At 36.9% G+C, this 15,111-nt stretch overlaps 1 protein-coding gene across 7 annotated transcripts in view; it reads left to right on the forward strand.

The window, feature by feature from the left end:
- CCPG1 (cell cycle progression 1) overlaps positions 1-15,037 on the forward strand; it is a 53,522-nt gene extending 38,485 nt beyond the window's left edge. Inside the window, exons 6-11 of one of the 7 annotated variants that reach the window (XM_026648278.1) lie at positions 478-573; positions 3,982-4,236; positions 5,743-5,754; positions 7,977-8,104; positions 11,273-12,684; positions 14,290-15,037. In XM_026648278.1, coding sequence (XP_026504063.1) covers positions 478-573; positions 3,982-4,236; positions 5,743-5,754; positions 7,977-8,104; positions 11,273-12,684; positions 14,290-14,473 — 2,087 coding nt within the window. In that variant the 3' untranslated portion in view covers positions 14,474-15,037. The remainder of the gene's footprint in view (positions 1-477; positions 574-3,981; positions 4,237-5,742; positions 5,755-7,976; positions 8,105-11,272; positions 12,685-14,289) is intronic. The other 6 variants (XM_026648279.2, XM_026648280.1, XM_026648281.1 and 3 more) reach the window with 6 other exon arrangements.
- Positions 15,038-15,111: the final 74 nt, after the last annotated feature.

Genomic DNA, 15,111 nt, shown 5'->3' on the forward strand with positions numbered 1-15,111 from the left:
AGGGCAGGCAGGGAGCCTGCCTTAGCCCCGCTGCACCACTGACCTGACTTTTAGTGGGCTGGTCAGCAGTGCTGACCGGAGCCACCAGGGTCCCTTTTTGACTGGGCGTTCCAGTCAAAAACGAGACACCTGGCAACCCTATTCCAAGCTGTATCCCCTTCTTAGTATTAAGCTGTAATTTGGAAAGTAACATACGAGAAGGAACAACTTTCAAAAGCACTGCTTTAACTTGGGAGCAGAGAATGTGTATTGAGTAGGTACATATATGCCATATCTTTGTGCTTATAAATGTCCATATGCATCAAAAGATTGACAAACAGCCCAGTGTCAAAATCTGACCCATTTGTGATTGTTATTAATAAAGGTGTCATCAACTTTTTAACATCTTCCACATTATCTGATTTTATTTTCTGTTATCTTGATTTTTCCTTTTATGGATAAATTCTAAAATCTTTCTTCTGTTTTGATATACAAAAGAAGGTTGGTGGGAGAAGCTGAGGAAGATTCCAGAATGTGTAAGGGGATGGGGTGATGACCTGAAAGAGCATGTGTCTGGCAGCCTTCCTTTCCAAGGTGGTGTGACTAAATTTGATCAGCTTGTATAAAGTTGACTGCTTGTGCCTAGCATGGAGTGCTTTTAAAGTATTAATGCCTACCTGACTTGCTGTTATAGTGGTAATGTTCCAAACAGGTGCTCAAAACCTGTCTTTATTACAGATTTTGGCTAAGCTATTAGGCTCTATTTGACTCATTTGCTTTTCAAAAAATAGACTGTACCTTAATTTGGAATGAGCATCAATAAAAGCAATATTTTAATATATTTGCTTAACCAGTTAGTTGGATGGCTGCTGTTGGAGTCCAAATGTATCTATAGCCAGAGAGAGATGTTCTTCCATGTTTAATTTAAATGATTTCAGCCAAGTCTTCAGTACAGTGCATTAAATTGATTGTGCATTGTAGTAAAGTGTGTTGAGCATGTTTGCATTGTTTGGAAAGCCATTTGTAATTTTAGCAGTTGGCATGAAGAAATTCTACCTTTTTTCTTTATGTTAAAGATGGCATCCAAGTGTGAACTCTTCAATTGCTTGTCTCAACTCTGATTGAGTTTTATGCTGTGAGCAGTCAGGACAACTGGCTTCCCCAAGGCAGGGACTTAGGCCAAGTATATATTAGAAGATGCTTGCCAGTATAGGTATATCAGCAAACCCTCCTAATGTAGACACGGCTTATGCTGGCAAAAAAGGACTTTTGTCAGTATAGCTTATACTGGTTCCCTGTGTGAAATAAGGCATAGCCACAAAAGCATTCGTATGCTGATAAAAAACACTGGGGCTTTAGCCAGTACAGAAATGTCACCAAAAAATCCGCCTAGTATTGACATTACTGTGCTGTCAAAAGTTTCTAATATAGATCTGGCCTTTATGATCATAACCAGAAGATAATATTTAGGATTGCCTCTAAGGATCACACTTTATCTTTCATATCCACTATCTTTCTGTGGGTATTTTGCAGTATGGCACTGTACTGAATCCTCATAGCTATTGTAGGAAGGTGTCATTCTTATCTGAGAGTAGTGCTATTGAAAATTCTCCATTAAGTGCTTTTGTTGGTGCTTTAAATATCTTCAAGTGTTATAGCTGTTTGTCCTTTCTTTCTGGTAGTCTTTTTTTCGCACCTTTTTTCTGTAGTATATCAAAGAACTGCCCATGCTGGTTACGGGTATGTCGACACAAAAAACTAGACACCTGAGGCTGGCCTGTGCCAGCTGACTTGGGCTCACAGGGATCAGGCTGTGGGGCTTTTTCAGTGCTATGTAGACTTCCTGGCTCTGGCTGGAATCTGAGCACTAGGACCCTGCGAGGTGGGAGGGTTCCAGAGCTTGGGCTCCAGCCTGAGCTAGGAAGTCTACCCTGCAATGAAACAGCCCTGCAGCCTGATCCCTGCAAGTCCAAGTCGGCTGGCATGGGCCAGCTGTGGGTGTCTAGTTGCTGTGTAGATATACCTTAAGAGTACATTATTCCTGTGAACAGTTTCTTTTCCACATGATTAAGCTTCCTCTGCTAGCTGAACCAACCTTGAAAATACTAAGTATTATTTTTCTAGCCATTTCTTATCTTGTGAAATACTCCTTTTGTAAGTGTGTACATACAGAACATGTGCATTTGTGTCTGAGCTCCACACTGAATTCTAGTTCAAATACTTTTTCTCACCTGACTGAGCCATTTCTGAATGCTTGCTTTCCTCATCCTCAGTTGTTGAAGTGCATATTTACTTAAATGATCCATTCTATAAAAGACCTTATTTGTTGAATTTAAATTGATTTAAAAGTGTCTGCACTTTAGGATAAGCTGCCTACATGGTTGAACTCAATTTGAATTCCTGTTTTTCTTACCCAAGCATATAAAATTGCTCAGTCAGGGATATAAACTGGAATGTATTATCTAATGAGGGGAAAATTCTCTTTCACAATCTAACATGCTACTTTTCCATGGAAGTCCAAAATAGTATATCTTAGTATTCCAGATATTACTATTTGGTAATCTGCCTCAGGGTGGGCCTGATTGGCCCTGCTCTTTATAGCTGAAAAATTAGGATTTGGGTTTATTTTCAGTGAGGAAACTTAAATTATAATGCTTGGTCTGATTATTGCTGTCATTGCTTGGCATTCTTGTCTATTCAGTGAGATTTGCATGTCTTTGCTTAATTGTGTGGTTGTTACAGTTGTGAAATTATATGTTGACTCATATTAGCCCCACAAAGATATTTTAATTAGACTTTTATATTTGTGGCCTTAATGCCAACACCTGTTTAACTAGGAGAAGAACCACAGAGATACTTGCATCTTATTGTCAGTGGTATTCTGGCAAGAGGCAGTAAATGTTTATGCTTATGCATATGTAGTAAACAAATAATAGAATCTTGTACTGTATACGTGCAAAAAGACTTAAACAGTTGCTGTCCTCTGATAACATTTCTTTCACTACGAATCCTGTCTCCTCAAATCTTGGTGGCAAAACGTGTGATTGGCAGCAAGTGATTTGGTTCCATGGTGCTGGATAGAACAATCTTTGTGGGGCTCCATGCCTTGTATGCCCTTAGAACTATGGGGTTCTTTCACCTGCTGCCTCTGATCTGTGGTTACACAGACCCAATTGCTGAGCCTTCTCCTTTCCTATGCAGTAGTGGTTGAAAAGTGGCTTTTTGGGGAGGTGTGAAAAGATTGTGGTAGGGAGGTATGATAGCTATTCAAAGTATGTGAAAAAAATAAAGTTGCTGTAATAGAAAGCTATTTGTATTAATAAGTACTTTATAATCTGCATATATTTTTATATACTAAATGTTCAACTCCTATGTCTGCAAGTGTTTCCATGAAGTGGTCTTTGGGTGTAGAGGGTTGAGTGCATTGCTTTAGAGACTATAATAAAACCATATCAACTAGCATGTGTTATTTTTTGGTAGACCTCTGTGCTAGCAGCTTCTGTTCCATCTTTTGCAGTAAGCAGTTTTTATATATGAGAGAGGGAAGTTTGGCAGTTCAGGTTTTTTCACGTTTCACAAGAATGTGCAATGGGAATGGAAATGAAATTTCTCACTTTCTAACTTTTATAATCATATTCCATTGTTTTGTTTTAAAAGGTACAATTGACCTAGGAATATAAAACTTTCTAATAAATGGAATTCTCAGGCTTGGGAACTGTCAGGCTGTAAGATGAAATAGAGCTTGTTTTTATCACGGTGGTGTCTTGGTTCTTTGTTTCCCTAAAATGGAGATTTTAATCAAATATGGCATTCTAAATAAAAAAGGAGCTTTTTCTATATGACAGCTTGTGCAGTAAATGATGTACTGTGTTCTTCAACTCTAAGGGCCAAAATATACTTTTAGTGGGTATGGCAGATAAATTTTTAATTAACTCCAATATAGTCCAGTAAACTGCAGATGTTTCATAATTCTTTTGTTATAGAGTTGTGTTCACTTTTCAGTTTTTCCACCTCAGCCTAGTGATGATGAATCAAGTAGTGACGAAACAAGCAATCAATCCAGTCCCACACTGAGGAGACGGCGTGCAAAGAAGAGGCTTGTCTCGAACTCTGAATCTGAGGGCGGGACACCTAATGAACAGGAAACTGAACCTCCCAAAGAACAGCAACACAAACGCCAATTCACTAGTGGCCTGAACAGGTGCATTATACTAGCTTTGGTGATAGCAATCAGCATGGGATTTGGACACTTCTATGGTAAGTACATGAAATTTGAGTTGAATTACATAATTGACAGGTGGTGTAAAAAATGTACATTTGACATATCAGTATATTGTGATTCAGATTTTTTCATTCAACATATTTATTCATGTCATAGGCTCCTTAGTGTTTTTTCTGTTATTCCTTCAGAAGTACAGATTGTACTAACAAGTAACTTTGATTCCTAAATGTTTTGTCCAGTACTTTCTTAACTCATATGCTACAAGCTTATGGCACTGTTAAATATAAATCATATATAACTTTGAAGGTCTCTACCTTATCCTTACACTAGCTGTTCTTCTTTCTTCTTTTATCTTGTTAGATCTTGCAGAAAGGAAATGTCTGGCTCTGTTCATAAAGGACTGTGTACACTTACTTGACTAAATTATTAGCAGGAATCCTAGAAATCCGTTTGACACAGAAAAATGCAGACTTTGCGTTTTTACAGAGAAGCTTTAGTTTTTACATTTTGTGAGAAAATAAAATCACATAACGTGGAACCCCAATTATCTGATCTAATTGGGACCGGGGCCAGATCAGATAATCAGAAATTTGGATAATTAGAAGAATGAACAGGGCCCTGTCTGTCAGCTCCAGAAGGCGGCGGGCTCCAGCTGTCATCTTAAAAATTGTAAATATGTCAATAAAACATTGTGTTCAACTGATACCTATATATATTGTGGCTAGGGAAACTAAAGTTCAGCATTTCATTTTAATCATGGAAAAAAGTGGATTTTTATGGTTTTTTTGTATCAGAGAATTTGTTTTTATCACGGAAAACTAGGATCCCTGCTTATTAGTAGTAATACTTTGGATTTATTCACCTTTTTAATCCTTTACTTTCCTATTGTTAGTCTTGTGGTAACCCTTATTGTTGCTGGCAAGATACTGGAAGACATTTCTGGCCTTTATCCAGTGATTCCTCAGTTGCTGAATGAGAGAACTAGATATACTTTTATTGAATAATTCAGAATCTCTCTCGCCTTTTACCTTTTGTTTGGAGGACAAAATATTAAGTAGCACTTGAAAATGTACCATAACTCACAATGCAATTTCTCAGTGTATTGATGGAATCCAGTGCAGCAGCAGCTTCTCTCTGGCTTCTTAGTACAGTGTCTAAGGTTGATTCTTTTCTGTCCGATTTCAAACCTGAGCAGTAGAGGAACAACAGAATAGATGGTAACTACCGGTGTTATCAAAATAGCTAAGTGCAGAGCTTACAATGGAGACCCAATCCTGGTCATGGCTTTTGGGTTCTATTTATATAAATATTAAATAATAGAGTAACGGGGACTTTTATTTTATATTCATTGTATGATATTTATAGTCTGTCATGAAAATATGATGCCACACTAAAATCTACTAACTTGGTTTCAAAATGGGAATGTATATGATCTTGCTTTAATTGGATTTGATTTTGATTAGAACTATGTAAATTTTAACATTTAGTATAAACCTTTCAAAATTAATTTACCCTTGAAAATTTTTTTTTTTTGTTCTCAGGTAAACCTGAAGGTAAGAAATAGTGAGTGCCATGTGGAGGATGCTGTGCTTGCAATCAGATTGATTAAAAATATATATATGGTTGTGTAATCAAGGCTTCACAATGACTACTATGTTCAGGATTATATGACTAGTAACTCAGCCATATAAAATACTTCTGCGTAGAGCTTGCAGGCCTTTTCAGTTATTTAACAGGAAAACAAGTATATAGTGTCTGTTGGTATGGTTGAGGCAGTGTGGTCCAGTGGAAGCCTGAGTTCCTTTCCAGTCTGGGCCAGCCTACTGCTTTCAGAGCTTGGGCAAGTCACTTTGTACTGCTCTTCTTCAGTTTCTCCAGCCATAAAATGGGGATTATGATATTTACCTACCTTTATAAAGCACTTTGAGATGTATGGATAAAAAGCACTGACTATTATTATTATTGTTATTTATATAGTAAAGACCATATTTTCAAATATTTCTACTTTTCCCCTCATTGAATCCATCGCTTTAGCTAGAAGTTGTCATTGATGAGATATTTTTCTCTAATCCAGCAGAAAGGAGGCTATTTTTTAAAAGTGAAAGCTCCTTATGCTCACATAGTTTAACTCAACCACTCCTTCTCCAGTGTTTCTGCCTCCACAGAGTGGGAAATGTTTACTGTTTTGCTCACTCTGAAAAGGTTTTTACAAGGGATTCCTTTTCTCTGGGAAGTGATGTTCTCTTTATATTTTCCAGGACTTAAGCATTTGGACTGGAGAGCAGCACTTCACAACGTCCTTTTAATGTCAGGTTAATTGTAGTTTGAGAGGGTCACTTTTGTTTCTAGCCACATAGTCACTTCTCTGTTTGAAGTTGACTGATTTTGTGCTTGTTCACTGTTTTATTACTTGTTCTTTGTGGCTTGTGGTCACTACTATCTACTGTGCCTGAATTATAATTTCTAGAGAACTGGAGCTAACAGAAGAGAGTGGCAAAACTAGTTTTCTTGCCATTGTAGTTTCTCCTAGAATGAAGCAATTGTTCTGAACAGCACTCATAAGTTCATATTGGGAGAGGAGGAATATTCTGTATATGTTTGGTTTAAGATGGGATTCTCTTATCTTTAAGTCAGGACATGGGAGACTGTTAAATGAGGCTAAAATGTCACAACAATTACCTCAATAGTTCTTTATTTCTTTAAATTGTAATAATAATAAAACATGAAAGGAGGAGCTTTGTTTCAAAAAAGGAACTCTACATGCATTCCACTGGATTGGACAGAAATATCCCATACTTTGTTACTTCAGTCCAGAACAGTGGATCCAATGCAGAAGAAATTAAAATTAGAGATTTAAAAAAACAAACCCTAATATTGTCCTTTGGAGTTTTTATTTATTAACTAAGCTAACATCAAAGCCAACATGCACAAATTCTATATTTTGTATGTGCATTGAGACTTTCAGGTAAAAGGGAGTGCAGGAGAATGCTAATAACTAAAGAAAATATTTTATTACTTAATAGTGAATTTGTAGCTAGTAGAATGAAGGCATATATTGGAAAAACATGGGGAAAAAGTAACATCTGTCAGACACTTGAATAATGGGAAGATGGATATTTAATGAGCATGTGCTCAATTCTGTTGCCTTTGCTTTTGCAAGTAAGGATTGCAAGATTGGGCCCTATGTGAAGCTATTCAGATTGCTTTATAACCTGTTTAAGAATTGTGTGTGTAGGGGGTGTTTGGTTTACTTTTTGGGGTTTTTTGTTTTGCATGCATGTTAATATAGCATGCAAATATCCAGATAATTATTAATATAGCATTACTTGACAATTTGAAGCTATAATTTCAAAACATGTGTAATGTGGATTTGTTTAATTTCTTTTATTGTGGCAGTTTTTCATTTTATTAAAATGTACATGTAACATTTTTTGCATAGCTTCTGTTTGATTATATTTAAATATAGATATTTTCTAGTTAACATCATTCCATCTGTTTAGCTTCAAAAATTTTGTTCGCTTTTATCCAAACACATAAGTATAACACAGATGCTTGTACTGATGTGTTTGAAATTGTTGCTGCAAACAACAGAATCGGTATATAACAATTATAAGACTATACAATTATAAAACTAGACAGAACAGAACAAGTGTACTATACAGTGAAATACAATATCAGAATGTTCCTTCATTTGCCAGGAAACTAAAGACATCATCTGATCGGTCATTTCCATCTCTAACTACTGAGAGTCAAACTAACAGTTTTGTCTTTGTAGGTACAATTCAGATCCAAAAACGTCAACAATTGGTAGAAAAGACACATGAAGATGAACTAAATGGTATGAAAGATGACCTTTACCAGTGCCAACGAGAGCAAGGAGTTAAAGCAGACTATAAGGTGGGGGTAGGTGTGATCTTTTCATTACAATTCATTGGGGAATATTATCTCCTCATTAGAGGTGTGTACCTCACATTAGTGTTGAATTTGTTATTTCTATATGTTGAGAGAATGCTTTATCCCTAAGAAACAATGGAATCCACTCTTTTCTACAGATAACTCAGCTATATTTTTTATTGGACCTTTATTTGACTTTTAATTTACGTCTCAACAGTACACATATATAATAAATATTTTTCTTCAGTAAATTCTCTTAAATTCATACATAACATTATTGTAAATTATATACTGAAAAAGGGTTTTTTTAACCTATTGCCTAAACTTTGTAATTTGATCAAATTTTAAGAGTAAAATAGCTTTTTGAAGTAACGTAGGAGTCACAGAGGGCAGAATTCAGTTAGCAGTATATCGATTACAGGTAATGATGCATAGAACAGAAATAAGGTGGGCTCTAAGAGCCCAGTTGGGCTACGGTTTTTTGTAAAGTTAACAGCCCTACATTTTATTTGTAAACTGAGCAAACCTGAAATTGAATCAGTGAGACACAATAAACATGGCATCATACAGTGCCATTTTTAATTCCTCACCCTGTTTTGGATAAGGGGAGAGCAGGGTTTGATTTCCTTATTCCTTACTCTAGCATCTCTTGACCCAGGTGGATGAGGAAAGTAACGGGAAGACGTGGTCGGAATAATATTGGCCCCTTTGAGCCATTTGCATTTACATCTTGGGGATCTGGTTAGACTCCCCACATCTATTAGAAGAGCAGATAGCAGCAGCAACTAAAATAAAATTAATTAATTAATTAATTAATTAATGGAGATATCCTATCTCCTAGAACTGGAAGGGACCTTGAAAGGTCATCGAGTCCAAGCCCCCTGCCTTCACTAGCGGGACCAAGTACTGATTTTGCCCCAGATCCCTAAGTGGCCCCCTCAAGGATTGAACTCACAACCCTGGGTTTAGCAGGCCAATGCTCAAACCACTGAGCTATCCCTCCCCCTCACACAGCCATAAAATTGTGAACAATTTTTTGGATGTAGACCTTGAAGTTATTTATCCCTTTGTCACCCTGACAGAGTACTGCAGTGTGTTTTGCATGGGATTACATTTTAAATCCATCCAGATCTGGAAGCTGATGCAGAATTCAGCAATCTGCTTGTTAAGTGGTTGTTTTTCTTGTGAGCACATTAACCTCTATGATCTGTAATGTCTACCTATTGGTTGAAGTTGACTTCAAGATACTGGTTATTCTTTGAGTGATGGTCCTTATGGGTATTCACTATGGGTGCATATGTACTCCATGTGCCTGAGACTTGACAGTATTTCATCAGAACTGCTAAAGAGTGGAGGCCTGGATTCCCAACTCTCTGCTCCTTTGTGATATATACCCTGGCAACCCAGAGGAAAAATTCCAAGCTGCTCCTTTGCAAACGCTATCCTGCCTCTCAGTCCTTCTGTCATCAAAGGCCCTGTGAGCCCCCTCGGAAGCATCAGAGGGTACACTCTTTGGATGGCTGGAGAGCGTTAACTTTCTATTTACAAAGGACAAAGCCTTTTAGAAAGTCCCTGAGGCTATTTGTAGCCATCTCTGAAAGAATGAAAGGAGAAGCGATTTCCTTGCAAAGACTCTTGAAATGGATTTTGGGGTTTCATCTCATCTGCTGTGAGCTTATGGAAGCCCTTCCCCTCAGTGTCAGGATCCACTCAGCCAGAGCACAAGCAGCCTCAGTGGCTTCCCTGCAAGGAGTTCCCCTCTCAGAAATCCGTTGAGTGGCTACTTGGGACTCCATTCACATCTTTACTAGGCATTACACCTCCTTTGGTTCACCAATCCTAGAATCTGTGGTGTAGCATTCTTCCTTGCAGCTTCCCCTCCCCAGTGAGTACTGCTTGGGAGTCACCCAAGCTGCCCCTTATGTTCTCAGTGGAATAGGGTGTGGGTGCAGCCAAACACCGCTACTGAAAAATCTTCTGGTCTCAGGCATATGGAGAACATACAGTAGAACCTCAGAATTACGAACTGATCAGTCAACCACATACCTCATTTGGAACTGGAAATACACAATCAGGCAGCAGTAGATACAAAAAATAAAAAGCAAATACAATACAGTACAATACATAGACTACTAAAAAATGAAGGGAAAGCAGCATTTTTCTTCTGCATAGTAAAGTTTCAAATCTGTATTAAGTCAATGTTCAGTTGTAAACTTTTGAAAGAACCACCATAACATTTTGTTCAAAGTTATGAACATTTCAGTTTCGAACAACCTCCATTCCTGAGGTGTTCATAACTCTGAGGTTCTACTGTATGCATCCACAATGAATACCCATAGGGATCACACATCTTGAAGCATTCCTGGTACTATAAGACAAGTAACCTCCATTTTTAATGTCTAGAACTCTGTACTTTCTGAAAATGAGTCCCCTGTAGTATTGCCAAAATGAAACATCTTTTAAATAATGTTTAACTTAACTATGCATCCAAAGATAAATCCAATAAAATATTATGCTTTAGTATATGAGCTTATTCTTGCAGTTGTTAGGAAGAATTTGCACCCCAATACCAGATGGAGCATTGCATAGTTATATATAGGTGTCTGGGTTACCTGAAACAGATTGTGGATGTTTTCACCTTCCTCTGAAGCATCAAGCACTTAAGGCTAAGATTATGCAACGGAGGTCATGGAAGTTCCAGAGACCTCCGTGACATTTTCCGCTGTCAGCCAAGGACCCTGCAGCTCCCAGAAGCAGCCGTGGGTGGCAGCAGAGACCCCAGAGCTGCAGCAGCAGTGGGGGCAAGATCCCCCTTCCTCCCCATTTTGTCAGTTATTTTTAGTAAAAAATCAGGGACAGGTCACAGGCTTCTATGAATTTTAGTTTATTGCCCATGGCCTGTCCATGACTTTTACTAAAAATAACCGTGACAAAATCTTAGCCTTAAGCATAGGCCATACCTAGAATCAGGATACCAGACTTGATTGACCAATAGTCATTCCAGTATAGCAAGTGTTTTAGGACTGTTATTCAGTGTACTGTATGTGCTAGAATCACACTCATGCTTTGTGACTAGTTGGATGATGCTATGAATTTTTAATTTTTTACCTTTTTCAAACTTAAATTGTATGAATTCTAAGATTAATAAATTTTCTTGTTCCTTTTTATTTGTTTTAGTCACTAAAACAAGACCTTGCAACATGTCTTATCTCTACTGAGGTAGAAAAGAAATCATTTGAATCTCAGAAGAAAAGTCTTACGGCAGAAAACCAGCACTTAAGGGAATATCTGGAGAGGGAAGAAAAAGCTTTGGACTTGCTGCAGGAAGAGTTAAGGAAGCTGAGAGAACAAATTAGAAACGTAGAAGATAAAGGAACTAGTACAGAGTCAGTTGTCATGGAAAATAAAAAACTTAAGGTACATTTGGAAGAGGAAAAGCAAAAAATACACAACTTTCTTAAGCAAAAGGAGACACTTTTTGCAGAAGCACAAATGTTGAGGAGAGAACTAGACAAAGAACGTCATATAACTGAAGCTCTAAGAGAAGAACTGGAGCAGTTAAGTTCTCATCAGACATCCGACAACACAGACACTGATGATACATTGAGGAAGAACGAAGAAATAGAAACTTTGCGGGGAAGACTAACAGAGCTGGAAAAGAAGCTAAACTTTGAACAACAACGCTCTGATTTGTGGGAAAAACTGTATGTTGAAGTCAAGGACCAAACCGAAAAACAGGAAACTAATGAAAAAGGACAAGAGAAAAATGGTAAAGGAACAAGACAGACCAAAAAGAAGTCCAAAGAATCATTTTTTGGCTCAGTTAAAGAAACTTTTGATGCCATGAAGAATTCCACAAAGGAGTTTGTAAGACATCATAAAGAAAAGATTAAACAGGCTAAAGAAGCAGTGAAAGAAAACCTGAAAAAATTCTCTGATTCTGTTAAGTCCACGTTCAGACATTTCAAAGACACAACTAAAAACATCTTTGATGAAAAGAAGAAGTCTGGTGATAAAAGATATGAGGCAAACAGAAAAGGTAAAACTGTTTATCGGGAATATAATACTCATGAGAATCCTTCTAAGCATACACACCATAGAGGGCCTAGTATGAAAAAAGAATTCAGAGAAGGAAGAAAACAAAGATCGACTCACTTTACATTTGAAAAAGATACTAATTCACAGAAATGCATCAATAACCCAGAATGTAACAGAAAACGTCACTCTGTCCTAAAGGGCTGCTCTGGTATTTTTGAATGCGCTCATCAGGAATTTATTAGCCTGTTTAACAAAGTACTGGACCCTATTAGGGCTGAAGAATTTAATCAGTTAATGCAAAAATACTTGCAGCAAGAAGTAGACAGTTTCCATCACTGGAGAGAACTAGAGAATTTCATCAATAAGTTTTTCCATAATGGGATCTTTATACATGACCAGATGCTGTTCACGGACTTTGTTAGTGATGTTAAGGATTATCTTGAGGACATAAAGGAGTACCAAAGTGATCATGAAGGGATGTTTGAGGATTTGGATAAATACATCTACACATACTACTTTCATTATGATAATTCACCTCAGTATGGACCCAGGTTGGTTTTTATGTAATATTTCCTGAATTAAAATATAGTTTTTAAGGACACCAAAGGAATTAGTGTCATAGTTACAACAGGTGACCTTTTAACCCTAAAATGAATGTGGTGAGATGTCTCTTGGGGACAGATTTTATTGGCTGTTGGGGCAAGTGATATTAGCACAGATTCCACTGTACCTTTTATAGCTTTAATGTGTGGAGGATTCCTTTAGAAAATAGTTGTTGATTAAGATTAAGCATTGCTGCTTGGAGCAATTGTTGAATGCAACAGCATGCCTGCTTACTGGCCTGAGCATCTGTGGTAATTTTTTTCAGAGGTGTTGTAATCACTTTCTTCCCCTGCTTAAGTCCCTTCTTACTGATGATGCATTTTGCTTGGATTTTAAATAATTTTACTGAGTTATTCCACTTATATATTAAATTCTATTTTAACTATTCTTAGCTTCTTGAGGGAAATAACTCCATTTTGATCTGATGAGAGAGGCAAAGTTATGCTAATGTGTTTAAAAAAAAGTTGCATTCTCTCTCTTCTTCCAGTAAACAGTAGGGCACTAACGTAACTCTTTTTCCCTTGCACTCTATAAAGCATATTTAAACTTTTTAGACCAAAAGCAGTTTTATATTAAAAATTTAAATGTACTGTCTTCTGGACTGCTGTGCTGCTCCCTTTCTCACTCATCTCTTTTTTTTTGTTATTTTTGAAATAGTTTGCATCTTATTGCAGTTTAGCTTTCAGAGAACAACTTTCAACTGTTTCTTTATTGGTAATAATGATCAAGGGATAGTTTCTAATTCCTGGTTTTGGCAAATGCACACCACATCTAACTAGGTGTATTTATTTATCTAGATTTTAATTTGCCTGTCACATTTCATTATTAAAACAGCTTTCTGATATTTTGATTTCTCATGACTTACTCTATTATTGGGCAGCTTGTTTTTCTATGGTCTGAATTAATTCTGAATGAGACTAAAACATCTGTTTACTGGTACAGGCATTTAATTTTCAAATGTATTTAGTGACTATGTTATTTATCACTACTGGTGAGAATATTAAGCAAAGTAAGACTGTATAGCCTTTTGCTTCAGAACTGTGGGATGTGAGACTGTAATACAAGGATAAAATTCCTTGGAGTTCTTGTAATATCAAAAAACACGAAAGATGAGCTACAACGGTTTATTAACCCTCCTGTCCTCCATCTAAGTCCTTGTATTGTGTGTACACACATGCACACACACACATATTATGGTGCAGATGTTTCTTTTGAAACTTGGTTTGCGTATGTGTTCCAAATGTCTTGACGTAAGAGTATTGTTCAGTCCTAACCAGCATTGTGTTCCCTGCAAGTCCAGCAGAGTGGTGTGGTATGGAAATTTGCACTGGAGCTTATTTACCCTGACCCTAACTAGGGCTTTGGGTAATCTATTTTGAGAGTACTACGTACATTCTTAAAAAAAAAAAAAAAAATTTTAAATAAAACCCATCATTTTTACACCAATTGTAACTCTTCTTTGAGCACTGGTAGTGAAATAATAATCATGTATGTAGTTGATTTTATTAAGATATTTTCAACAGCTCTAACCAAGTTTTGTTTACTCCTTTCAGTCAACCTGCTAAAAGGCCTACTTTCACACAATCTGAAAGTTCCAGACATGAAAAACAAACTCAGAAGCAACACCAACGGAATAAGAGAGAAGGTAAATGGCATAAACATGGTCGCACTAATGGAAGACACATGGCAAATCTTGAAATAGAATTGGGGCAGTTACCCTTTGATCCAAAATATTAAGTAATTTGTGTATGGTAAAATCAGGAAGATACAAGTAGATAATTTCTAGTGGTTCCTCAATGGAAACTAATTGTTTTTCAACAAAACTGCAAGATGCAAGTGTTTCTTTATACAGACTAATTTTTACCCTGTTCAAAAGCATCAATCAAACTTCCTAACTCGCATTTTCTCTAGTGTTGCTTTACTGTTCTTTGGAAATGATTTTGGTTGTAGTTGTACTGTTATGGAAACTAGGTATGTTGTGACTTGTGTGAAAAATAGGCTTAATTGCATTCCATTAGTATAGTTCAAAATTGAATCATACATAATGTACATGTAATTAACATGGTTTGGTGTACTAACTTCATCTCATCCTTCAGAAAGTAGATCTAAATTATGGCAATGCATCTGTTAATGTTTTGTAATCTTATACTTGCTTCTTGTCTTTTTTGGGGGGTCAAGAACCTGTTGACTTATGAAGAATTTGCTGTGCTGCATTCTAATCAGCTTGCTGACATATGCACTTGAAATTTCTTGCACATCTGCATATTGTGGAAGAAAAATAAAGAGGCCTTGTGGGTAAAAGTCTTTATTCATAAACAAATCTAGCATAAGTGTACAGTCCCATAGAGGTTATGAAGTCTTGTCTTACTCCTCTC

This window comes from Terrapene carolina, unplaced genomic scaffold (genome assembly GCF_002925995.2).
Source record: "Terrapene carolina triunguis isolate 2854851 unplaced genomic scaffold, T_m_triunguis-2.0 Scaffold67, whole genome shotgun sequence".
Classification (NCBI taxonomy): Eukaryota; Metazoa; Chordata; order Testudines; family Emydidae; genus Terrapene; species Terrapene triunguis.